The sequence below is a fragment of the Eumetopias jubatus genome, unplaced genomic scaffold (genome assembly GCF_037043125.1).
Source record: "Eumetopias jubatus isolate StellerSeaLion01/CBP00866 unplaced genomic scaffold, mEumJub1_p1.0 scaffold_12, whole genome shotgun sequence".
Classification (NCBI taxonomy): Eukaryota; Metazoa; Chordata; class Mammalia; order Carnivora; family Otariidae; genus Eumetopias; species Eumetopias jubatus.
The window spans coordinates 24159836-24187724 of NW_028274818.1; the positions used below are offsets into that span (position 1 = coordinate 24159836).

The 27889-nt window shown below is 36.1% G+C and overlaps 1 protein-coding gene across 5 annotated transcripts in view; it reads right to left on the reverse strand.

Moving 5' to 3' along the window:
- Positions 1-26917, reverse strand: part of KCNT2 (potassium sodium-activated channel subfamily T member 2) — a 361260-nt gene extending 334343 nt beyond the window's left edge. For all 5 annotated transcript variants that reach the window (XM_028104755.2, XM_028104754.2, XM_028104753.2 and 2 more), the window contains exon 1: positions 26823-26917. In XM_028104755.2, coding sequence (XP_027960556.1) covers positions 26823-26917 — 95 coding nt within the window. The remainder of the gene's footprint in view (positions 1-26822) is intronic.
- Between the last annotated feature and the right edge of the window lie 972 nt (positions 26918-27889).

A 27889-nucleotide genomic window follows, 5' to 3' on the forward strand; every position in this document is an offset into this window, starting at 1 on the left:
CACAGGCAAGAAATCCCCTTGATTCATAGAACCTCTGGGTACTTTTTGTAATTCACCACTAAATTAACGGCGGGGGGGGGGGGGGGAGAAGACCTACACCAAAGTGCATCATCATGAAATATCAGAAGAGTGGAGATAAAAGTTTTCATTAACTAGGAGCAAATCTCACTGAAATGTTCATGAACTTCTCAACAGCAACACAGGAAGGTAACAGACAATAGAGCAATTCTACCCAAATTGTGAAAGGAAATCATTTTCCAAATAGAATTGTATATTTAGTCACATGGAAAGGTAAAATAAAAACATTTTTAAAATGCATAAGCTCAAAATTTTCCCTCCTAAAAACTCTTTCTCGGGAAGTTTCTGGAAGATGTTCTCCACCAACACGAAGGAAGAAACAAATTTAGGAAAAGGAGACCTAAATAAAAGAAAGTGAAGAGCATTCCCATGATGATGGAATAATAATGAATAGAAGTCTCAGCTCAACAGAGAAAAAGAAATGAACAAGCCTAGAGAGTTCTAAGTCCAGAATGAAGGTTAATTCAGAGGGAGGAGAAGGAGTTTCCTGAGTAACTCCACAGAGAACCACTAAAGATTTGAGGCTGTTTCTGACCATCGGATAACCTGAACCATCCTAACTGATGCACTACCTGATGGGTTTGGCTACACGGAGAAAGACTGTTTAGTTCTGCTTGAGTGTTCGGGAAAGCACTATCAATAGGAAACTAGAAAACCGAGCAAACAAAAAAATTAAAAAGATCAAATTCCTAAGAAACAGAATTTGAATAAGAAAACTATAATCATAGTATACTGCATTACTAAGCTTTGAACAATGTTTAAATAGTCATATAACATACATACTTGGTATTCCTTAAGCAAAAATCAGGAGTATATATGATGGATAGGGCATGGAAGGATGTGTGCTAGTGGTGTGGTTAGACTGTAACTCTTCCACAGAAGGAAGTCGATGGATATTGCCTAAAATGGAAAAACTAAGAAACATACTATAGGGAGTTAAAAACTGGAAAAACCAGTTAAAAGACTTAAAAGTACTTCTGTCTGAAAGGCAGATCATGGAAAAGCTGATAAGATGGAGGCAGGGGCCAGATGTTTTGTTGTTTTGTTGTTTTCCTGTTGTAAGCTTTCTGACTTCTTGGAACTACGTATACATATTAATTCTAACAGAAACTTTTTTTTTTTAAGTCGGGTCATTTATTCTCAAGGAATTACAGTTACTACAGTTATTTACAAAACATACAGATGTTTAGAACAGATTAAACATGTAAACATTACTATATATGCAATTAGTCATTCTTTTGGCATTTTTAGCTTTTTATATCACATAAGCTTAGAATAAGATCACATAAATGCCAATCTGTGCCAAGAAAATGTTGATTTAGGCTGCAGTGCTTCTCCTTTTTTATTGGAATAGAAATACTGTTTTACATGATATTTAGGGAATGGGAAGCAGAAAATATTTCTCCTAAGTATTTCATTTTTGTAAGTTCCCAAATCTATATGCTTACAAATATCTAGATTTGGACCAGTTTAGTAAAAGTTTTAGTTTTATCTATATCTTAAAAAAAAACATTAAATTTAATAATGTGAAGGTTTTTGAGTTCTGATTGCGTCCCTGAAAATGAAATACTGACTCATTTTTTTCCCCTCATCCCTTTTTCCCTAAGGCTACTCCAGAATTTGAGTCTAATGAAGTTAATGTAATCCAAAATTTCTTGGCAGCCTGACTCATTCCACAGGCACGCCTTAAGTACCCTAAGAAGAAGAGGGCTGGGGGTGCAGGGGGGGAGGGGTAAGTATTACTGAAGAAGAGATTAGCTTTCCTTCATTTGTAAAAATTTTCTGAATAGAGAAAGAAGTCCTACTCAAATACAAATTATCTTCAACTGATCTAAAAAGTATTTGCTAAAAGTAATGTCTTATAAAAATACCCAATTTATCTTTCCTCCATTATATCTTATTATGTTTTGAAAAAAAGTCTTCCATTTTGTTGGTCTCTTATTTAAATTATACTAAATGTGTACATGAACAGACCTATGATAGTTGAATTATGGGCATTACGAATGTCTAAATTTTCACACTTTAGAAAAACTGAGTCTCCTCATAAGAAAATTCTGTGGGAGAACCGCTACTGCCAGTCCTTCAGGAAAGCTTCCCTTAAAAAGATGTATTATAGGGGCACCTGGGTGACTCAGTCGGTTAAGTGTCTGACTTCGGCTCAGGTCATGATCTCGGGGTCCTGGGATCAAGTCCCACATCGAGCTCTACACTCAGCGGGGAGTCTGCTTCTCCCTCTCCCTCTGCCCCTCCTTACCCCTGCTCATGCTCTTGCTCTTTCTAATAAATAAACTCTTTTTTAAAATAATGTATTATATATTTCAAAATCAAAATGGATTTATTTAACATCTATCGATTATTTAACAATAGATTTTAGAAAAATAAACCAAAGACACCCCCCCCATTCCCATCTCCCCTCCTCATCTTCCTAACTTCTTTGGGCACAACCTAATGGTCAAGAAGAATAAGGTTTGAGTTCCTGGCTCTGCCACTTTCTAGCTTTACAACCATCACTCAGTCGCTTAATCTCGCTACATCTAAGTTTCTTCATCTATAAAATGGAGATAACATTATACTTCCTCATGAGGCATGTAAAGCACTTAGAGAAGAATGCCTGCTAAAAGAGTAATGTTGTATAAATGGTGTATTAAAGAGCTAAAGTCCATGAATAGATTCCAACCCATACTACTTAGAGCAGGAGGAAATACCCTAGAGGTAGCTGTACAAATCTAAAACATCCAGCTTCCTTGATTCTAGGCTCTGCATCCTTTTATTTATTTATTACCTTAAATTTCTATGTTATCTTAAACTTAAAAAAAAGTAGAGGGAAGAAAATATGGTGGGAAAAAAACAAAGGAAAAGCACATCACTCTATTTGACATGTTGTGCTCTCTGTTTAGATTCCATATGGTCAGAAATAAATTGTAACCTCTGGTAGTGTATAAGTAAGGACATGGGTCAAAAATGCAATGTCTGGGGCACCTGGATGGTTCAGTTGTTAAGCATCTGCCTTCGGCTCAGGTCATGATCCCAGGGTCCTGGGTTTGAGCCCGGCATCAGCATCGGGCTCCCTGCTCAGTGGGAGGCCTGCTTCTCCCTCTCCCACTCCCCCTGCTTGTGTTCCCTCTTTCGCTGTCTCTCTCTCTCTTAAAATAAGTAAATAAAATCTTTTTTAAAAAATGGAATGTCTAATGTGAGGACCTTTGGTATTCAACAAAAAGAGTTACCTTCTTTCTTATGCAAACAGAAAATGAATTTGCAAAGCGGAACGAAGGTTTAGTGAGGTTTGGGGGGTTAGGTAGGATGATGGAGGGCAAGTTATGTAAGCTGCCTTACCAAGGAAGGTCAAGTTGCCATTTCTCCAGTCCTGGCCACTATATCTTAGTGCCTCCAGGAAACACTCAAGATAGGACAGCTTGGACTGGGCTTGGTTCAAAGACTCACCACCTTGTGTTTTCTCACCACCACACCATTTATGCAGCAATGGATGCATCAGGCCAGGGTACAGATGAACCATGTCAGCTGCATTAGCTTATCCAAACTAGATAGTATGATGGTTTGGAAAGAGTAAAATATAGAAGATTATGAGAATAGAGATCTACAGAAAAAAAAAATCTTCCTAAAAATGCTGAGATAAAAAATAAGTGACAGCTGGTCAAAACCACGGGTGACTACGGAGTGGCAGGATTGGGGTGAAGCGGGATGTCTCTAAAGGTGATTACTCATTCCAAATGAAGGAGTTCTCAGGCAGCAGCCTGAGATGGAAAGCCTGAGGCAGAAAAATTAAGACACTTCTCAATAGTCCAGATAAGAATGACAACCACATTAATTATAAGAGGAAGAACTAATATAGAAACATAAAGACATTTATATGAGCCATCTATGAGTTGAATCAATGAAACTTGTAGTAAACTAAGCTTTAGGTAGAATTTAATGCTCCTAGTTTGGGTGGCTGGTTGTGTGTTGCTACCACTCCCCAAAACAGAAAATACAAGAGAAAAGTAAAGGCAGAATCTGGGAGAAGAAGAAAGAATGGAAGTCTGCCCCCATACCCTCCATGACCACAGAGGAATCACCAAAAGGTTGACAGAACACAGTAGCAAGGAAAAAACAAAGGTCGTAATATAAATGCATACATCTCAAAGATAAGGAGATGCAATGGTCTATAATTTGTAAGAACAGAAACTCAGTCCCAGACACAGGAGAACAGAAGGAAAAGATTCTAATGTTACGGTTTAGTTCCTATTAAAATAAGCAATGGACTGAACTCTCTTTGAAAAATATTGAGAGTGTAGAGAAATTTATTTATGATTGTGTGGGAATTCCGGAAGGCTCAAAAGAAAAAAGCATTAGCAAAGGACAGTGCCTGGACAGTTAATTCAGCAGAGTATGAGGATGAGACAGAGTACGGATGAACGAACATATTCTCAGAAAATTAGATAGCTAAACATTTTAGTGATAGAAATACTGTTGTCAAAAAAATCCTCTCAATTTTTTCTAATCAAATTTTATTTTAATGATAAATTGACAGGCTTTGCTAGACTAGGAACCTTGGGACTCAGAGTAAAATTAATTGGCTTCAAGATTCCAGATGGAACTCTGGGTATGTTTTACTCTAGTATAAGTAAAATGTGTGATTTATCACCCAATCTAGTATTCAGGAAACTTTGTTTAGGGTCCAACCAAAACAAACACTATGTTTTTTGAGGGAGGAGGAGAGAAGGGTGTTTTGCAAAGATGAACTCTGGCTAAAGAAGATGCTTCCATTAGACCTGGCCCTATGGTGAAGACTCACCACACCTGTGTTCTGTTCAGTCTAAAGATCATTCCCAGGTAGAAGAGGCTGACCTCTCAGTATTTGCTGATTTTGTTATTCCCATGTATGAGTACAGTAAGATGTAAAATGAACTTGGGGTCAATTGGGAGAAATAGGGAGATATAAAAAAAGAAAAAATGACAACTCAAGGGAGTCATTATGAAAATGAAATAAATCCAAAGAAAGGAAGAAGAGGAATAAAGTTCAAGGGGAATGGGAAAAATCAGAAAGGTAAGAGAATTAGCAGCTCTGTGTCAAATACTTTACACAAATTATTTCTTCCAAAAATAGGTGGGACTAGCACACTAAGTAACAAGTAGTGAGTAAATAAATTGTGAAGGCAGGGGAAGAAACGTAAAGGTCTTTACAGATTTCCTACACATAAATGTGATCTATATTTTGATTATTCAGACTAGGCACATTTACTTGAACAATGAATACCAATGAATTCCCTTTGTCATTCTGCCTACCCCAATAAGCAAACTGTCCAAACGAATGGAACTGATTGGCCAATTTAGTGGAAATGACTGAACTATTTATTATGGCCAAGAGGAAGCTAACTAATTCAAAGTAATGCTCATTAAAAAGATCACAAATGAATTCGATAACTTATGAATAACAGAGCAACAAAGGAAATGAAATTATTTTAGAACAATTATTTTATTTTTTAATGAAAAAACGTTTTTCATTCATCCATTAGATTTATCAATTCAACTCCTTGAACATAGGCTCAGTAATTCATAAGATGAGAATGGAATAGCTCATCTAACGGTTCAAAACAGAAAATTTTAGATACACTTCATACTTGCAGCTACTTTAGTGTGTATATGAACTGTATTTTTATAAAAATAAGAAACACTGATGACATTCAATTTTTTTAGTTCTAGGTAATGAAACATTTTTTGCAGTATTTTAAATACATACATGCATTTTCACATATTTAGTATATTCAGAATGACATCATCTTTTGGAAAATATTTAAATGCATATAAATGCAAAGATAAACATTTATTTTAAATGCACATAAATCTCAACTCTATTAAGTTCTTAATAATATAATGAGTGTACTAATCAATCTCTTCACTTCTTTTCTTGCTACTAGACTTCCCATTTTGTAGGTTTGTTTAAAAACTTATGGGATTTTGGGGCAACTGGGTGGCTCAGTTGGTTAAGCGTCTGCCTTCGGCTCAGGTCATGATCTCAGGGTTCTGGGATCGAGCCCCATGTTGAGCTCCCTGCTCAGCATGGAGCCTGCTTCTCTCTCTCCCTCTGCTGCTCCCCCTGCTTGTGCTCTCTCTCTCTCTCTCTCTCTCTCTCTCTCTCTGTCAAATAAATAAATAAATAAAATCTTAAAAAAAAAAACATGGGATTTTTAAACTGTCAATTTAGAGTTTTAAAACTATTAGCGATATTATTAAGAATCTGATCATTTGGGGGCTTAAATTGCTTTGAAAATAGTTGATTGACTTCTTTCATTGCCAGAAGAATAACATTTCTTATATACATTAGTATTCGTTTCTATTACCATTAATGACAGTAACTGATTTGATACTGAGACACCTTCTTATCTCACTATTAGGAGAACCAATAGCCAGTCACTTTTTCTCTTATGAAACATAAGTTTTCAGGAAGACAAGGGGAAATATGTAGTCAAGAGGAAAATAGCTTAGACAGCTGCTAAAATTAAAATTGAGAAAACATTTTTTTAAAACCATAAATGGTACAATTTACAATTTCTTCCACTATATACTATCATTACAAACTATTTTTCATGGGCTCTTTTCTTGATCTTTTAAGTGTATTTAGTAAGTGCTCATATGAGAACAAAAGTCTTGTTGTCTATAAGTAATGAAAGAATTCTTTATCTTGGAGCTTGACTCCCCAAAGCACAATTACCATAATAGTGTTAAAACACACTCAGAGCTTATGAAACATGAAACAGCAATAAATTTTGCCATCAAGAATCAAGATTCTACTTTTCTCACAGCTCTGTAATGAAATGTAGGATATATTCTACATGAAGAAAAATGCAAATAAAGCTTTAACAGAACCAACACTTCATATATTTAAAATTTTTTTTCACAAATAAGTGTTTTCAAAAACAATTTTTCTAAATCATAACAAAAAATCAAGTAACAACATACTGATGACTTCTAAAGCCTGACTAGGTATCCTAAAAATTCTAACATATTGCTAATAAATTAACAACAACAACAGCATTTATTTAGCAGTAATTATTACCTGTACTGAGCTAAGGACTTTTCCTGGATTATCTCACCTCCCAAAGACAATAAAATTATAATCCTCATCTTGTAGATGAAGACATTGATAACTACAGAGATTAAATAATTGCCCAAAGCTACACAGTCACTAAATGCTAGAGGACAGACCCAAGCCAAGCAGTAAGAGTTGGTTAAGAAATTATGCTCTCAACAGCTATACTACAGTGACATTAAAAGTACATGACCTTTCCCTTTTAATTATTTAGTTGCATACCATAATACCACAATTCATGAAGTATTATCATTTATTAATATTTTCTATCATTGTTCATATTGCTAAGTATCATGTTTTCATTTCAGAGTCCTAATCTAGGTGGATGCTTACAACATTCATCTCTGCAGGCTTTAACTATAATAATTTATAGACACATTTATGTAAGTATTCAATACAGAAAAATTACTTAAATTTTCATTTAAATTCTAAACTATTATTTTAATGAAAAGAAGTGCCACAAATAACCCATAGCACATGTAATACCAACTCTTTGATACTTGCTTTTAGAATTAAATGGACTATCTAGTGGTCTAGGTAAATGTAACATGATAAAAAACAAAATAAAATAAAGGTCCACTACAAAGCCAGGACAGCTCAAATTGCCCTGTTTTGACATATTGACATGCTCCACTGCTCCTGACTATTTAATTCATTCCAGAGAAAAATGAATTCATCTTTTCAAAAGCAGTAGAGCTCTCTGGCTCAATGCCTGGCTGACTCTTGCCTTGATAAGAGAGTGAGGAAAAATTACGATCATCATAATCATCATCATCATAATCAATACTTTAAACAACTTTTCCTGTCAGCTGAGTCAGGGTGGGGGCAAATTCCCTTCTTATTATTAAACTAAACTGCCATTTCAAGTGAGAGTAGCTTTGAATATCAGCTTTTGCAGCTCAAATTCTGCAGGGATAGTATTTGAACATGGGTTAAATAGGCAGAAAAAAAAAAAAAACCCAGAAAACAAATAAAACATTTAAAGTAAAAGCTACTGCCCTATTGTCTCAGGCACAGTATGCTACAAATGTGATGATTTACTTGAAATAATAAAACCTGAATATTATTCATGTACATCATCAGCTTTTCCTAGAGGGTAAAGTCTAGGTGTGATTTGTTCATCTTTTTCCTTTTTTTTCTTATCAGCACACAGCAAAAATAGAGATTTTATTAGCAAACAAAAACATTGTAAGCATTTTGACATTTTTAAATGTTTTTTTTTAAGATTTTATTTATTTATTTGAGAGAGAGAGAATGAGAGAGAGAGCACGAGAGGGAAGAAGGTCAGAGGGAGAAGCAGACTCCCTGCTGAGCAAGGAGCCCGATGCGGGACTCGATCCCGGGACTCCAGGATCATGATCTGAGCCGAAGGCAGTTGCTCAACCAACTGAGCCACCCAGGCGCCCCGCATTTTGACATTTTTAAAAAGCAGGAACTTTTATTGCTGTTCCTAATACATGCACTGATATGTCAATTTCCTTGTTTTTTTTCTTTTTTTTTCATTTAGCCAATGATACAAATATACAATAAAACAAGGAAAATACACAAATAAAGTAAATATATAATGAGACAAGGATGATTCACAAGGAAAGGAAAAAGGACTAATATAGAGCTCTCTAGTCAACCATGTTGCAATGATCTAGAATCTTTATAGTTATGGGTACCATTAATTTTTATCAAATAATGATACATGAAATAATTATTGGACATAGAAACTGAAATATATTTCTATAGTGCAATATAGAAATATTAATTAAAAGCCATAAAATGTCCCTACTCATTGAAATATATTTCTGTAGTGCAATATAGAAATATTCATTAAAAGCCATAAAATGTTCCTACTCATTGTCAGGGTAAGCTTACATCTAAAAATTTATTTTAAGAAAATCATCAGTAGGGCCTTAGAGATGCCTATAAGCATTTAAAGGAAAGACTATATCAGCATGAAAGCAATCTAAATGCTTAACAACAATAACATCTACTTAAATAAATATAATATATTCATATTATGGTATACTATACAATCGTAAGTAATCTTGTTTCAGAATCTACTTAAAGATACGTTTCACTTAACAGATTTAAGTAGATGTACTTAACAATATGTTCAGTGGAAACAACAATTAATAAAACTGTATCTTCTCTAGTATGACTTCATTCATGTAAACATAACCCTTAAGGTCAATATATAAAAAATAAATGTGTATATGTATATGAGTAAACAAAGATTTTATGTGTTCCTTAAAATGTCCCAACTGTATTAAAAAGTGTTCTCAAAACAACTATTTAGCATAGTATTTGTACTCTAGAAGTAGTAAAGATCAAAGCTTGATTTTTAAAATAAAGGAATAAAATTATTTCAAAAATTTATTAGCAACTGAATTTTCAAATAAGTTTCAACATAACATGTTGCCTTATTTTTCTGTTATAAAATTAATACTTGCTATCCTTGGGGTGTCTACCCAACCAAGCACCAAACCTTCTGAGATCACCCCATCATCTTTAATCTTAGAAGTTGCCCTTTCCCTATAAAAGCATGCACTATGAGTATATGTGTTTGTGACATTTATTATATTCATTAATACTTATTATATTTGATTACTCATGCATATCTTTGATATTCTTGGATGTCTAGAGGTGTTCTGAATAGATCTAATGGTCCCTTTCATTCACTGTGTTGGTCATTGAACTTACAATGTACCATACTCATCCCATTTCATTAAAAAAGATTTTTACTTTAGGCATATAAATACTTAAATTAGTTTTTACTAAGCATTACCAAGATGTGCTCCTATAAACCTTCTAAAAGCTATTTTTTTAGGGTGCCTGGGTGGCTCAGTCATTAAGCGTCTGCCTTCAGCTCAGGTCATGATCCCAGGGTCCTGGGATCGAGCCCCGCATCGGGCTCCCTGTTCTGCAGGAAGCCTGCTTCTCCCTCTGCCTCTCTCTCTCTCTCTTTCTCTGTCTCTCATGAATAAATAAATAAAATCTTTTAAAAAAGCTATTTTTTTAATAAAATAACCCTGACTTTCTTTCTGCCTTCCTCATTTCAATCCCAGATAACACATTTTTATAGCCATTGTTGTTTTAAAAACAGTATTGCCCTCTAGACTTAGGGAAGTCACCAAAATGTTAAAGTAGAAATTAAAAGGAATAAAGCTAAGTATATGTTACTTGTCCAGCTTTACCCCTCCCCACACTTAATTAGTTATGGCCTTTCACATAATCAATTTTAAATATGCCAAATCAGCAAAAACATAAAAGGATATCAGGAGAGGGGAGGGAGGGTTATATGAAAATCCTACAGTCTGCCATAAGTCATCAACAAATGCCTGTTACTGCCAGATAATATATTTATTAATGAGCAGGACAAATTAGAATTGTCAGATGACTGATTACAAGAAAGAGATATAGTGCCATAGTCATTGAGATGCAGGCTAGGTTTTAGAAGATGGCCCAAGCCCATAGTCCACCTCCTCTTCTGGAGCCTGGCCCTCCTGCTATTCCCTTAACCTGGCAGGACCTTCAGTATCTTCTTCCATGATCTTCTGATAATGTGGGATATGCTCTTCCAGGTGAAGAACGACTTTTCAGTTAGGGGGCTGATGTGGGCAAGTGTGCCATTACTCATAACCCTTATGGTTGGTCTACTTGAAAATTTTAGGTAAAACAAAATTGCTGCTTCTAAATTAATATTTTAAGGTTACTTGCCAGTAAGAAAGATTTCACCTCAGCTACAGCATATATATAATACCCAGCACTGAAAATACCAAAACTTCCTCAACACATATATAATTAAATGCTGATTTTGTTAAGATTTGCATTCTCTAGACTCATTAATCAACATGCTACAGGGGCAATTTAGAGTGACACACAATTTTCCAAAGGACCCAGTTACAAGCTGATGTAGTGTTTATTAACATTATGATTTCCATAAGGGAATTTAAGAACACTCACATGTTGAGCCATTCTGCTTATCAAGAGACATAGGATACCTGCCGGAATTATAATTTCCTTTGAGAGCTGCTCAGAAGTGAAGGAGAACAATCAAATGGTTTAAAAAGTATACTTTAAGTTAAAATTATACTTGGAATTGGAACTATGAGTTCCCTATCTCATGATAGCCATCATCTTTTGCCCACTCTGCATCCCTCCTCACCTACCCACAACACACACATACACACACGCACGCACACACAGACTTCTTCCAAAAACAAATCTGATCTTATTCATATATCTCAAAGTGGCAAAGTTATTTCAAGGAGAATGAGTTCATCTCCAGTCCCAGAGGTTGAAAGAAACTGTTCTAAGCTATCCACCGTGGTCTTGTTACCCTTATCATGGTTTCATTTGAGCATGGCACAAAACCAATTCTATTCAATAGCACATGAGAGTAAATCTGTCAGGATGCCTCTGGCAAGAATTTTTTCACTTTAAATAAGGGCATAAGACAAGGACAGGATAATGCTTTTCTCCACTTTTGGACTTTGTCATTATATGCCAAACCTGGAACTAGAACAGCCATTCAGGGACCAAGGGAGACCAGTGTCAGAAATAGATAAATAATACCTGTCAAGGGATGCCAAGGGGAAAATGGAAATATCCTGGGCTCCAAAGTAAACCCTGAAACTACTCTGGTTCCAGAATTCTTGTTTTGTTGAGTGTATTAATTACTGAGCTTATCTTAGAGTGCTTTTCTATAATTTGCAACTAAAAGAATCAATAGAGAATTTCTTCTATTTGTGAAAGGCACTTAAGGTCTTTGTAGTTGAGTTTCTACCTATAAAGTGCACATGGGATTGCTTTACCTTTCCACTCATGTTATGAAGAATACAAAAACAATAAATTTTAAAAGGTCAAAATACAATATAGTAGTCTTTATGTGTACATATTATGGTAAACAATACCATCACATAATTGTTTTCCTCTGTGGTAGTTTCATAATTTGTTCATACTTATATCATTTTTATATAGTATGCTATATAATAACTACTTGTTTAATTGTCCTTCTTCCCTTTCTGAGATAAATGAAAGGCTGGGAATATCTGATTCTTTTCAGAGATATTAGCACATAACACAACTCATGGTCAGGACTTAACTATTGTTTGTTGGATTGAATTACATTTGATCAACGGAAGTGAGCATACTAAATTGCACCCTTCTTGGACATTTTGTAAGGCATAATTAGATACTACATACAAGAAGTATTGCCTCCTAGAATTTATAATCCAAATAAAGAATATCAAGCTGCATTGAATGAACATGGCAAGCAAATTTTTCACATTTCCTCTCATTTCAAAACATGGATATCCTTCAAACTAATCCATTCTCAAATTTGTTGATGATACTTCCAAAGTTTTCTATTGTATTTTCTTGGCCATCCTCATCTCCCTGTTCTACCTCTTTTAGCCTACTAAAGTAGCTTACTCTCTCCACTTTTTTCTTCCAAACCCTTCCACATAGTTCCAAAAGAATAATTCCACTGAAGCTACAACTTTGACCATGCCAGCTCCTTATTCAAAACCTTTCAACAATTCCCCAGTCTACAAAAAAAAAAAAAAAAAAATCACTCTTTCACTTGCCAATATAAGTCTCCTACAGTCTTCCCCTAAAACTATTAATATCCATTATTAATCCTTATTGTCCTATATTGTTTCCAATTTAGTCTGCTTATTGGGTGTTTTCTTAGAATATGCCCTGTGGAAGGTCCATTAGCCATTACTACTTTATTTCCAATAAATGAATCCTAATATATAAAATTTACTTTCTCCCTAGAACTTTCCAAGAAGCTTTTCCAATACTCCCATAGTACCATCCCTTGTACCATGTTCTAATTTATATAGTAGTTATCTTGTATGGCTTATCTCTCCAATACAACACAAGTTCAAGGATAGTTTGAGTGTGGGATCACATCATTCAAGTACTTCTCATACATCATCACACCTCAATGGTAGCAGAGTAAGTTCAATTAGAACATAATTTGGGATGCACAGAGGAGCTTCCCCTTACTTCATTATGTGAGTTTACTAAAAGGAGACATTACTTGGAGCATCTTGCAGAGGGAATAGAATCAGCAGGTCAGAACAATTTTATAATGAACATTTTAATTAGTCTTTTTTTAAGCAAACATTTAGTTACATAATTCCGTAAGTGATTAGAATTTGTCTCTCTCCTACCTTCCATGTGGTAGTAAAGCTGCAAGTATAAAGAGATACATGACAAACCTCTTTCTAGTACTGTAATGGAGTACTGAAATGGAATGAAGTTAAGTCAAAAGTGGTCATTCCACTATTACAAATAGGTAATGATCTGACTTAGGAAACAGAATATCAATAGGAATATATATGTTTTAGAATAATGTGAGAATAATAATAGGAATATACATGTTTTAGAATAATGTGCCTTCTACTCAAAGACTCGGAACATGTTTAGATAACTATGACTGATACATTTCACATAGGTTTTTATCCCTCAAGAAAATCATTCTAGTCATATTAACATTGCAAAATTAAACACACAGTAAACTATTGTCAGCACTCTTCTTCAATAAGAAAAAATATTTTACAAGATTTAAGACAAAAAAACAATCCTCTTCTGTTCACTCCAATTATGTAAGTATTGCTACCACTACCTTAGCGAGCATGAGATGAAGTTGATCTTTCACACATCCATAAGCCCCTTGGACGATAGCACCACTGGCTGTCGAGCAGATTGATGGCTTTCACTGAGCTGCTCCCAATGCAAATTTCAGAATTCACTTTAACAGTCATTTGAACTGTCACCGTATGAATTATGGACTGAAGCACATTCTGCTTTGCCATTTCCAAAGGAAAGCTCCTCGTGAATATCAAACTAGATGTGGGAAAGGCATTTCAAGTCAAATGATTTAAACTACCATACCTGGTTTTAGAATGAGCTTTAAAAAAAGCTGTTTTCCATGAGGAAAAATAATCTCAAATTTAAATGACCTCTATTTTTACTATAATAAGGTATATATGTATATAAATAGTGCACATATATATTCACAGCTGTAACCTTTTTTTCCTTTAAAAGTGGTGGGGGGGGTGGGAGATGGGGCATCTGGGTGATAGACACTGGGGAGGGTATGTGCTATGGTGAGCACTGTGAATTGTGTAAGACTGATGAATCACAGATCACAGAGCTGTACCTCTGAAACAAATAATACATTATATGCTAAAAAAAAAAAAAGAAGAAGAAGAAGATAGCAGGAGGGGAAGAATGAAGGGGGGGGAATCGGAGGGGGAGAGGAACCATGAGACACGATGGACTCTGAGAAACAAACTGAGGGTTCCAGAGGGGAGCGGGGTGGGGAGATGGGTTAGCCTGGTGATGGGTATTAAAGAGGGCATGTTCTGCGTGGAGCACTGGGTGTCATGCACAAACAATGAATCATGGAACACTACATCAAAAACTAATGATGTAATGTATGGTGATTAACATAACATAATAATAAAAAAAATAGATTAGAAAAAAAAAAGGGCCTTCCTTATATTACAGAACTGAAATCCTGGAAGTCTTTGTGTAAACCGCTTCTGTTAAATAAATAAGAGGGTCCAAAATGAATTGAAGACATGGCTTTTTCCCTAGAAGGTTACATGTTATACATAAAATAACATGAGAGTAATTGCAAAACAACATAAAAATAAGTAAACTATATTAAATAGCCTGATTTGGAAAATGTCTTTAGTAACTCTGGCTCTCTGTCTAGCTGGGAGTCCACTCATGAAAAAGGGGATGACATGGACAGTTAGAGATGCAAGACAACCTAAATTCATCCAATGATACGAGCAAAGAGCAGTGCCTATCAGCATGTGAGGTGAGGGATGATTTCTGTGAATAACTACAGTGATTAAATTTCAAAAAACAGTTTAGGAAGAATTAATCAAGGAATCAGTTAATGAAGATCACTGAATACTGAACTCGGTGGCTTAAATTTCATATAATAAGCATCAGCGACATAGCGTAGGTTTTTAAAACATGAATACATGTTAAAATCACGTTCAAGAAGATTATGATGAAGTTGCAAGAATTAAATGAAGATTGAGTTGGCGATGGGAGATTATTAGAGATGGGGTGCATAGAACAGACTTGGAACCATGAAGCATGCTGTTAAGTGTTCTATTCATTTAAATAAAAAGGAGTGAAATCCTATCAAAAAAGAATACATCTTAGGAAGCAAGAACTTAGGAAGCAAGCTAAAAAATAACACAAAACCACTGCAAAGTTTTAAAATAGAGAAATCAGGGAGACTACAGTGACATTGGTGGTGAGAGATATGTTGAAAAATATTGTAGTTGGGGGTTACTTTTATCAATTACTCAACCACCAGAAGTCTGCTATATAATTATGTCCTTAACATAAATCACTATGTATGTATATAGAAATATATAGAGCTACATAAATAAATTCAGGATACTTCAAAGTCTTAGTGGAATGTTAAATTCTATGATATTTACTTTAGCCATTTGTCCAAAAAGAAAATAAATGAATTAATCCAATGTGAGGAGGTGAGAATGACCACAATTCAGTCTTGTGTTTTGGGTAGAATACTTGTACACTCTCCATAAGCAACGCCCACTCTAGCCTCTACTGACAATGTTTACACCTCAGCTGTGCAATGAAGAATATAACTCTTTGTTTTTCTTAATTATTAATCAAAGTCATTTATATATTTTAAGTTTTGGGTTTTTTTTTTTAGTTAACCAAATTTAGTTTTGTGAATGCATTCATGTTTTTAAAACTATCATGAAATAGGCCAAGTTTGGTTTTGATGCTCTCCCCATTTCCTTTATGTGAATCTTTTAATTGAAATTTAGTTGATGTACAACGTCATATTAGTTTCAGGTGTACAAGATAGTGATTCATCAATTTTATATGTTATGCAATGCTCATCATAAGTGTAGTTACCATCTATCACCATACAACATTATTAGAGTATTATTGATTATATTCCATATGCTCTACTTTTCATCCCTGTGATTTAATTTTATAACTGGAAGTTTATACCTCCTAATCCCCTTCACCTATTTCACCTGCCCACCCAATCCCCTGAAGCAAAAACCAGGTTGCCCTCTGTTATTTATGAGTCTGTTTCTGTTTTTGTTTGTCCATTTGTTTGTTTGGGTTTTTAGATGCCACATATAAGTGAAATCATATGGTATTTGTCTTTGACTTATTTCACTTAGCATTAATACCCTGTAGGTCCATTCATGTTGTCACAAATGGCAAGATTTCATTCTTTTTTATGACTAAGTAATATTACAGTGTGTGAGTCTTTGTGAGTGTGTGTGTGGGTGGGTGGGTGGGTGTGGTGTGTATGTAAATCTTTATCCATTTATCTACTGATGGACACTTAGGTTGCTTCTATATCTTGGCTATTGTAAATGATGCTGCAATAAAGATAGGGGTGCATATATCTTTTCCAATTAGTGTTTCGTTTTTCTTTGGGCAAATATCCAGTAGTGGAATTACTGGATTATAAAGTATTTCTAATTTTTTGAGGAACCTCCATACTGTTTAACACAGTGGCTGCCCCAATTTACATTCCCACCAACAGTACTCGAGGGTTCCCCTTTCTCCACATCCTCGCCAAATTTGTTATTTGTCATTTTGATACTATTCATTCTGACTGATGTGAGGTGGTATCTCATTGTGGTTTTGATTTGCATTTCCCCAGTGATGAGTGATGTTGAGCATCTTTTCATGTGTCTGTTGGCCATCTGCATGTTTTCTTTGGAAAAAATGTCTATGCAGGTCCTCTGCCCATTTTTAATTGGATTATTTCGGTTTCTTTGGTATTGACTTGTATGAGTTCTTTATATATTTTGGATATCAACTCCTTATTGGATATACCATTTGCAAATATCTTCTCTCGTTCAGTAGGCTGCCTTTTCATCTTGTTGATGGTTTCCTTCACTGTGCAAAAGCTTTTCAGTTTGATGTAGTCTATTTTTGCTTTTTTTTTTTTTTTCCCTTGCCTTAGGAGACATATTCAGAAAAATGTTGCTAAGGCCAATGTCCAAGTGATTACTGCCTTATTTTTTAGGGGTTTTATGGTTTCACGTCTTACATTTAGGTCTTCCAACCATTTTTAGTTTATTATTGTGTATGGTATAAGACAGTGGCCCAGTTTCATTCTTTTGCATGTAGCTGTCTGGTTTTCCCAACATTTACTGAAGAGACTGTCTTTTCCCTGTTGTATATCTTTGCCTCCTCCATAGTAGATTAACTGACCACATACATGTGGGTTTATTTCTGGGCCTTCTATCCTATTCCACTGATCCGTGTGTTTATTTTTGTGACAGTATCATACTGTTTTGATTACTATAGCTTTGTAGTATGGCTTGAAATCTGGGATTGTGATACCTCCAGCTTTTGTTATGCGAGGTCTTTTGTGGTTTCATTTAAATTTTAGGATTACTGGTTCTAGTTCTGTGAAAAACACTATTGGTATTTTGATAGGGAGTGCACTGAATCTATAGATTGCTTTGAGTAGCACAGACTATTAAAAAAAGTTTTTAAAGAAGATACATGAAAGGCTCATAATCCATCAGTAATCTCAAGTGTTCCCTTTTTTGTCCTACAAAATATAACTGAAATACATTTATAAGTATCCTGAAAATCTACTTCAATTGAATAATTCTTTCTAGTTATATCAGTACCTGGCAGTGAGGATGTTACAAAAGTCTTATGAAACTTGCTATTCTTTTATGATAGGAAAGTGAATGAGGATACTATACAGTAACTGAAGATCCACGGGAGCGATGTCCTTTCAATCTGAGCACCAAGGAAAGCTGCATTTCTCCTGAATTACTAGTTTACGTCTCATCTTATGCAACTGATCATGTCTTCTGTGCTCTGGCTAATTTTGTGGCCCGTCTCCAGGAACTATATAGGCACTCACAGAATTCACATTGTGTTCCAACTCTACACCTGATTTGGATTTTTCCCCTTATTATCTTTTCTCTCTGCTGTATTTTCTATTTATTTTAAGCTATTGCATGTATTTATATGAACCATTGCAAATTTTCTTTGGAATAGTTGAAACTAATAGGTAGGGCTAAGTGTTAAGCAGTCAATAATTTCACATTACCCCATTTAAACCTCATAGCATCTCTACAAGAGAGTTTTCATTAACACCAGTAGAGTGGTTGAGAAAAATTAATTTCACCCAGATACAAACACCTTACAGAGTAGAAGTGTAAGTAGGAAACTCCAAAGTTCTACCAAAGAACATAAAAAAAACAAACAAAACACCTAGCCATATCTAAAGAAAGATAATTATAGATTAACTAAAGTAGCAAAGACTATGGGAAATGGATGACCTTAGACAAAGCTTCCTAAGCGAATACTTTAAGAGTATTGGTAAGTTAATTACATGATCTTATATGATGCCTTTTTGATTCATCTACATTCTGGTTTTATTTAAACAAACAAATAAAATCTGTTTTAGTTGTTTTACTAATTTCCTATTTTAATCCACTCTCTCCAGAATGTCAAAAGAACAATGATTTATATTTAAAGAAAAAAAAAACCTTTTTCCTCACAGAAAATATTACCAACTTTGAAAATTCCATAGCTTTTCTTTTGAATTAATTATTGTAATATGGGCCCAGAGAGATATAGATGCTACATGATTTTTTCTGCCTTTAAAAGCATTTACATTTGTTTACATTTTGTCCTGTTATTTAGTAGCATTAAATCACATTTGTTTACATTATAAACATAGTTGATGGGCATTAAAATTAGTTTCAGGTTCCACCTCTTGTGATTATGTAACTTGGAACAAGCTATGTATTTCTGTAGCTCAGATAATTCATTATAAAAAGGGGAAGATAACAATTCCTCAGAGCTGGTGTGAAAATTAAATGAAATAATACATGTAATACGCTTAGAACAATGCATGGCATACATTCAGATCTTGATAAATGTTCCCTGCCTTTATAAGTACTAATGCAGTATCACCCATTTTCACTTGATCTGTATTCCCAGCAGAAATAGGTGAAATGGCACATGAACCCTTGTGGAGAGATAGGCAAGAAAAAGAAACAAAATTCTGAAAGCTTCCATTTATAATTTGCCAAAATCATCATCGCATATTATGGTGGTGACTAAAGTCATTGCCATCACTCCTCACTGGTACTTGTGCAGCTTACTGATCACCCTATCTGATTCCTAGGGGATCGAGTGGTATTTCAGTTTTTGACAGGCCCGAGACAAGCAGGCTGTCCATTATTAAACACACATCTGGTCCTTGTTGTTAATAACTGGTTGTTTGCAATGTGTGGACAATCTACAAGTTTTCCCACAGGGAGTCAAATGAGGTTGAAATGTGTTAATCCTCTTTTATCCCTATTCACACAGTGATTTACAAGATGGGCTAAGTATGCCCCTGTAATAACAATTCATCTTTATGATTCTGTGCAAAGTCCAGTGCAAGAAAGCCAAGAACAAGCAGTCCTTTATTTCTTAGATTCACTGTTTTTTGGCTTTGTATGCAAAATCCATTTCTTATACATATTTACATACTGTGAAAATTGGAAGTAATACAGCTCTGAGTTCAAGGAATGCACATACAGAGGGCATGATGTTCACTCTTTAAAGCCATGCCATAATTGCAGGAGTGCACATTACCAAAGCACAGTTCCAAAGGGAAGCCCAGGAAAAACTGGAAACAGGAAAGGGTCAAAGAGTGAGGGACTCGCTGCCAGCCACAGTCCCCTACAGACCAGCCAGGCTTGACAGTCAGGGTTTCTATTTCTGTTTACCTTTACTGCTTCTATTTGTCAGAAAAAGATAAAGATAAATATGATCGCCATCCAAGAGAAAATTGTGGAAAGCAATCTCACTGTCCTCCGTCCCCCTCTTTTGAGGATCCGCTTTTCCCCCATACCCAGGAGCATTTCCCCCCTATTCCTTTCAGGCAACCAGGGCTTTTACAGCCTCTGATTCATCCCCAGCTCCAAACCCATCTCTACTTCCCAGGCAAAGGAGACAAATAAATCTAATACCACTGGTGCACTGAATTAGTTTACATAAATGATTTATTTTTTTCCCTTGAAATTATACTACATCTTAGATTCTCTTTAAGAGTCTGCTTGTTATAGTTATATCTAGTTACTGAGGAATCAAGGTCAGAAATTTCTAATCTACTCTTATGCTTCCAGATGATCAGATGCAAAGAACCCAATGCCATTTTCACAGCACTTTCTTTGCCTTCACGGAGCCAGGGTTTTTATTTATCTGCTGCAAGCAAGCACATGGTCACTCTGCTGTAAGAGATATATGTAAATCAGATACTTCTAGCCCTGCTTATCCATATCTACTCTACCTGGGCATTACATTCACTTACATGTCACTTTCTACACCTCCACACAACCACTTCTGAATTTGTCCTGAGGATGAGATGTTATCAGTGCTCTAGATGCACCTTGTCTTCTCACTCTGTGCTCCAAGTGACTTTCTCTTACATTGCAACTTTATTGCTATCTGATGATCAAGATCTTCTGAAAGGAATTATGTTTTTCATGATCCATTAAAGAAATAAAATAGGGGCGGCCTGGGTGGCTCAGTCCATTAAGCATCTGCCTTCAGCTCAGGTCATGATCCCAGGGTTCTGGAACCGAGTCCCTCGATGGGCTCCCTGCTGAGCAGGGAGCCTGCTTCTCCCTCTCCCTCTGCCTGCCACTTCCCCTGCTTGTGCATTCTTTCTCTCTCTCTCTCTCTCTCAAAATACTAAATAAAATATTTTTAAAAATAAGAATAAAAACCCATATTGAGTCAAGGACTGTCAACAACTAAAAGTAATGGTCTTTCTGGATCATTACTACTTTGATTAATTTTAATTAACAATTTAAAACTCATAAAAGCAATAGTTTAAAAACATCTTGATCAAATGTATTAAATATTGCTCACATGGGATGTCTGGATGGCTCAGTGGGAAGAGCATGCAACTCTTGATCTGGGGGTCATGAGTTTGAGCCCCATGTCAGGTATAGAGATTACTTAAATAAATAAACTTTAAAAAAAAATAAATAAAATTGCTCACAAGAGGTCAAGCTAACTTAATTTCAACTATAAATAGTATAAATATATAAAGCAACTGATTAGATTTCACTGAAAAAGTATTTCTTTTTGCTTCATTTTCTAAAAGTAACTTAGACAAGGATGGTGCATAAGACAACATTGGCAATACATAAGTATGCTGATAAAAACAGATGATCCACCAATGACAAAGCGATTCATGAACTGTAAAACATTTTAATAAATAAGAACATGATTTGGAAAAGCCAATAAAAATACCACATCCACTATTAATAATAAGAAAATAAAAACATGGCCTAAGCTACAGGTACACATTATGACTAAATATATTGTTAGTTTAATTTTTATTTTGTACTAATAATGAAGATGAAAGCTCTAAGTATTTAGCCTTCATTTGTATTATTTCCTATACTACCTTTCAAATGTATTTTTGCAGAAGTTGAGTTACGTTACTAACAGAGAAGGGGAAAAGTGTGTTAATAATTTTGGTAAAACAAGTTAGCTGAAATCATTTTCTTTGTCATCCATAAAGAAGTACGTTTTTGCACCCATCCTCAAGACTAACTTGAAGCTGCCACATGGAGAAACTATTTAGTAGAAAGTTTAATCGCCTTGGGGCACCTGGGTGGGTCAGTCAGTTAAGCATCTGACTCTTGATTTCAGCTCAGGTCATGATCTCAGGATCATAAGATCGAGCCCCACATGAGGCTCCATGCCCGCGTAAGATTCTCTCTCTCCCTTTTCCTCTGTCAGAGTACCCCTCCCTCTCTTCAAAAAAAAAAAAAAAAGAAAAAAAGAAAGTTTAATCTCCTTAAAATGTCACACAACTTATGCAGAAAATGAAATTTCGACATTCCAACCTTCCTTATTCAAGACTGACTATATGTAAGAGTAGTCCGAAAACTTACGAGTGTAATACTCACAGAAGAGGTATTACTGACACATAAGTATATACAGAAAGTGGATATAAATATGAGAGTGGGTAAATGGTGTAAACTTTAAAAATAAATTCTATGAAATAGAATAAATGAAAGATAACACTTAAAGTTATGCAGTTGAAACAACTGACCGGATATTTGAAAACTGAATGGTGTTAACTAAATAAAAGCCCTACTCCTGTATGACTGCAATTGAGAATTGTCCACTAACAGGAAGTTATCAACAGTCATGACAATTTATCCACATCAAGTGCATTGTGTTCCAAACTTTAAAACTACTAAGTCATGATGAGGATGAGAAGGGTTTGTTCTAACTCTTTTAAGGTATTTAAAACTTGAAATTTACCAACACTTAACTGCAAGAGAACATCCTAAATCTTCATTGTTTTATGAATCATAGAAATATTAAAACAGAAAATAATAGATGTGAACGCTGCAACAATTCTACATATTACGGAACGGCTTCCATATAAACCAGTTAAATTTAGTCTCTAGTCATATTAGTTTTAATCATAGAGGAGCTTTGAAGATACTAAGTATCCTAAATAATAGATTCAAAATATATAGAATACTTTGAGCCATCTCTAACATAGAGACTTCAGCTACTTTATTTTCAAGTAATACTGACTATCCTATCTACAAAGGGTGTATGATCTTCTTGACAGTCTTAAAATTGAAATTCTGCAAAAACATCAACAATACTGTCAATATTCAGGAGAGGAGCTTATCTCTAATCTTATCTGTGAACACCTCCTGACCAAGCACTGCTTCACATTCCTCCTTATATTCTTCTTAAAACCTAACTTAATAAGGCCCTGAGATGCAGCATGTAGTCAAATATTAGCTGAATGGATAAATGACCATTAAGAAATATTTCATGAGCCACTTGAATTAGATTTTTGTGTTTTACTCAGGATGCCAAAGAAATAAATGTGAGTCATATGTGCAACAGACATCTCTAGGCATTAGCAGTGTTCTCATTTAGCAACTCTCGGTTAGTTCATGGCCTCAGAGAACTAATGTTATTCATGTGCTAAATGTGCAGTTCTCTGCGATGCTATGTCTAACTCTGTTCCTTTATGTCCTACTCAGAAAAGGTTATCAGAATGCAAATCAGGGAGAGGGAATTATATAAAGATGACATTGACACATATACATACACACAAAGTCTACACATACATGTGTCACATGTACATTACATATGCACTTAAGCATGTGTGTTTCCCTATTAAAAGGTGATACAGTATAAATGTAAGTGAACTATTCAAGGTTAGTTCACAGAAAATCTATGGTGTAGAGACCAAAATTCTCTCTTTCTCCACACTCCTTCACACATATGCTTTACTCATTTTCACATGCCAGGCAATCATGCCATATTAAGATTTAATTTAAAATTATTTATTTATTTTACTTTATTTTACTAAAGATTCTATTTATTTGTCAGCAAGAGAGAGAGAGAGAGAGCACAAGTGGGGGAGGGCAAGAGGGAGAAGCAGGCTCTCCACTGAGCAAAGAGCCCAATGTGGGACTTGATCCCAGGATATTGGGATCATGACCTGAGCCGAAGGCAGATGCTTAACCAACTGAGCCACCCAGGTGTCCCTGAATTTAAAATTCTTAACATGAAGAGCAAGGTAGAAAGTATGTACTTTCCCATCAGCTGATTCCTCCATCATTTCTAAGATGTGACTCTAGATGGAGAAGATATCTAATCTTGGTTCAGATTCCCCCAGAAGCATACCTTGAGATAAGGATTGGAGCATAAGTAGTTTATTTGGGAACTGATCCGAGAAAATACCAGTAGGGGGAGGGGGGGAGAAAGTCAATAAAACTTGTAAAATCAAACCAATTACAACTGTGGGCAACATGTTTCAGAATTATCCCAACCAAGGAGTTAGAAAGCTAAGGTATTTCTCTAACAATTCCTTATTTACTCATGTACTCGGTGGCACTTTCGGCTTGCTCTCCAAGACCTGGGGAGCCCCTGAGACTGGGGTGGTGGGAAGGGGCAGGAGGTGACAAAACAAAAAACAAAAAACTTCAGGCAGAGAATATTTATAGAAAATAGCCTAGAGAATACAGACAAAGCACTAAATGTATCTGGTGGTATAAACCATCTACCTATTCTTCTATGAAAGAATGCTTTCTCTTCAACTCTGTAGGAATTGAGTCCACGATAACTGAGTCGAATAAGAAGGCTACTCAGGCTCAGTTGCAAAGAGGAATTTGTGAGCACAATAAAGACAAAAGAAATGACTTTAGTTACTGCATATTTTAAATTCTGAAGAAAAAATTTAAAAAGAACTGAAAACTGCTAATCAGAAATGAAGAAGGGAACTATCATTTAAATGAGCACCTAAACTGTGCTAGATGCTGCAAAATTATTCTTACAAATTCAAACAAATTAAATGGAAAGAACTTAGGAGCTTCTTGAGGAATCTGAGTCACAAAGAACAGAACCCAAGTGTCATCTGTGCACTTATAAGATATATTATCAGGATAAGCATTTAATAAATCCCAGAAACTTAGTTTCCTAGTTCCTAAAATACACACACATACACACATAAGCCCTTACAGACACACACACACACACACACACACCATTAACACAGTTAACAGATTAGCCAGTGCTTAGTGCCAACTAAATGTTAGTTTTGTACCTTACAAAAATAAGATTATTGAATTTCATAACGGTCAAATAACTTGCCCAAGAAGACCCAGCTACTGAGAAAATAAGCAAAGGACTGAAGGCTGAATCACTATTAACCCAAGGATCTTGTCTTCAAAGAAGGACAACAAATGCAACCAAAACTAAATATTAAGTTCTCATGAAGCCACAAAATCAGTCAAATGGATGAATAATTTTTAATGTTTAATACCTCATTTTAATAGTAAATATGGCCTAGATTTTAAGTTAAACTTGGGCTAGCATTAACTTTTATTATAATAGATATTTTAACTAAATGTGTAAAACTTTTTTTAATATAGCAGTGACTTACTTGGGTAGTATTCAACTAACCAAAATTCCTAATTACTGAAATATACTGCAGCATCCTTAGAAAAATGAAGAGAACCTCAAGAACAATTAACATCTTGGATACAATATTAAAAAACAAACAATATTATCACCACCAAGCCCAAAATATATCCTCTGTGAATTCAGTCCATCTCACACTTTGTAGAGAAAGGATTCCTATTCTACATAATGATCCTAAGGTTCTGAAGTAATAAATATAGATTTCATCCCTGTAATCATGATGGTGCATTTGATAAGCCATTTAACCAGGCTAATACAGTTTATTTAAATGTCAACTAGCTTTACAATTGTTTAAATATTCATTTCTTTATCTTCAGTCACCCAGAACACCTTCCTTTCCAAGCATACTGGTAAACTGGCATTTGTTCCTTTAATTCTTAACAAATATATGTGTTCTGCCTTAAAAAAGAGTTTGCATTCACATATTATCCTCTGAGAAACATCCATACCCCTTTACATTACTAATATGAGACCAAAGAAGAAGTCCAAAATTGATGCCCAAGATAAAATACTCTGTGTGTAGACACAGGAGTTGGTATTGGAGCTAAAATGGTGAGGAAGAGAAGGAGAGTATTGCCCAGAGCTGAATGGGGATGAGATTTTTGAATAGGACCAATAATGGATATTTTATGTAATTAAAATAGAACATTAATACCAAACTGAACTTAAAGGAAATATTTCAATTGAGTTAAGAGCCTAGTTAGTATACATAGATCATTTAAAAACAAAAATATATGGCATGTGATACATGAAATGACTATTCCAGAAAATACTAAATTCAATGAAACATAAAATGTGCCTTTTAAATAATGAATCAGATAGCCAGAGGAATTTCAGAAGTTCGACTAGGCAAAGCAGTGATGCTATAGATAAAACACATGAGCAATATTTTGCTAGTAATAAGCATTCTAGTTTTGAAACTTAGTTTTAATCTTGTGACATATATACTAGTTAGGTTAAAAATATATTAACTGCAAAAAGGTTGGGTCATGCTATACAAACACAATTACTAATCACAGTCACAGTTACCAGTTCAAAGTGAGTATTTTCAGTTGACAAGGTCATTTTCCCTAACTACCTGTTACATATTTAAACCAATTGTCTATCTATAACTCCAAATGTTTAAAGAGCATAATAAAATTCCCAGTAGCAGGTGAACACCTTAACAAGACAACACTGACAAGGAGTAAGTAAATAGGTGCAAGAGATTTTAAGTTTCTTATGTGCTTTTTCAATCAACTTGGACACATTTTCAAATTTGAGGGACACCTAAAGGGGAAAAATGAAAATTATATGGCACTGACACTGCGTGCTATTTGGATGTATTGTACCTCTCTAGCAGCCTTATACACACCCTAAGAAAGCGCAGATAGAAAAAAGGGTAAGTACCCAATAAATGCAATAAATGCCTCGCAAGGATAAGAAAATGAAAAGGAAGAGCTCCTCGTCTATGGCAATTGCTCTATACAGTCAAAATGGAGAGACATGTCAAAGAGTCCCTCTCACTCCCTCCCCCAGTCTCAGGCTCCCTTTTTCTTCTCCCCTTTTCCCCCTTCAGCCTCCCCATCTCTGTCTCATTTTCAGCTGTACTGCCAGAGCAAGACTGCACCGCACCACTCACCTGTCGTCGTTTTGCCATCCTTGGTCCCCTAGCAGCAAATCCCGAAACCTGTACCTGGGAGGCAGAGGGGGCACTTCGCTCTCCAAATCAACCATCCTTCCTCAAAGAGTGGGAAACATAAAACGACGAATGGAGGAGAGGAGGGAGAGAGACAGAAAATGCTGCGGAGTGGAGGGAGAGGACTAACAAGATGCGGGGGGCCACAGAGGGACGGGGAAGGGGAAGGGGCCTGGGAGAGGGAGGGGTCGGCTCCGTGCCGGAAGCTGAGGCTGAAAGGGGGCTGGCTCCTCTCTCCAGAGGGTGTGATGGAGATGATGCAAACCGAGCCCAGGAGCAAAAGTCTGGCTCTGACAAGAATCTACGCTGCCAAAGAACCGCCCCCAGGCTCGGCACCGCCTCTGGTCCCCAGGACTCGGGGGAGGCGGGAATGCAAAAGTTACTTCGCGGAAAAAAAAAAAAAAAAAAAAACGAACACGCGCGGTACCTAGAAAGAGGGGAGGGGGCGTGCGCGCCGCGCACCGGGGAGGCACTTTCCTAAAAGGCAGGTCCAGGAGCCTCCTCCGAGGGCAAACCCGGCAGCGGGTCCCCGCGCGGGCGTGCACGCGGCACAGCCCAGAGCGGGCGCGAGGGGGGACCGTAGGTTTTGGTCCCAGCTGCGGCCAACCGGGCTCTCCCCGCCAGAGCCTTCGCAGCTGCCGCCGGGGGCCGAGCCAATGAGACTCCCCCTCATTAGCATAACACCATGACGGCATGGAGGTGCCTTGGGGACAACCAATGGGGGCGAGCCTAATTAGCGGATTCCCGGCCTTCAGACCCTTCTCCCCGAGGCGGGGGCCACAGGGTGTCGGGAGTGTTCCCAGATGCCCTACGCGCCTTCGCTGTGCTCGCCTTCAGCTCGGGTAAGCGGGGTGGAAAGTGCACGAACGTGGAGAGGGAATCCCCGTTCCCAGCCTCAGGAAACCCCCCCTTTTTTTTTTCTTTTTTTCTCACAGTCTGAAAGAAAGGAAGGTGTTTCCCGGATTCTGGATAAGAATGAAGGGGCCACTTTAGGCCGCTGAATAGAAATA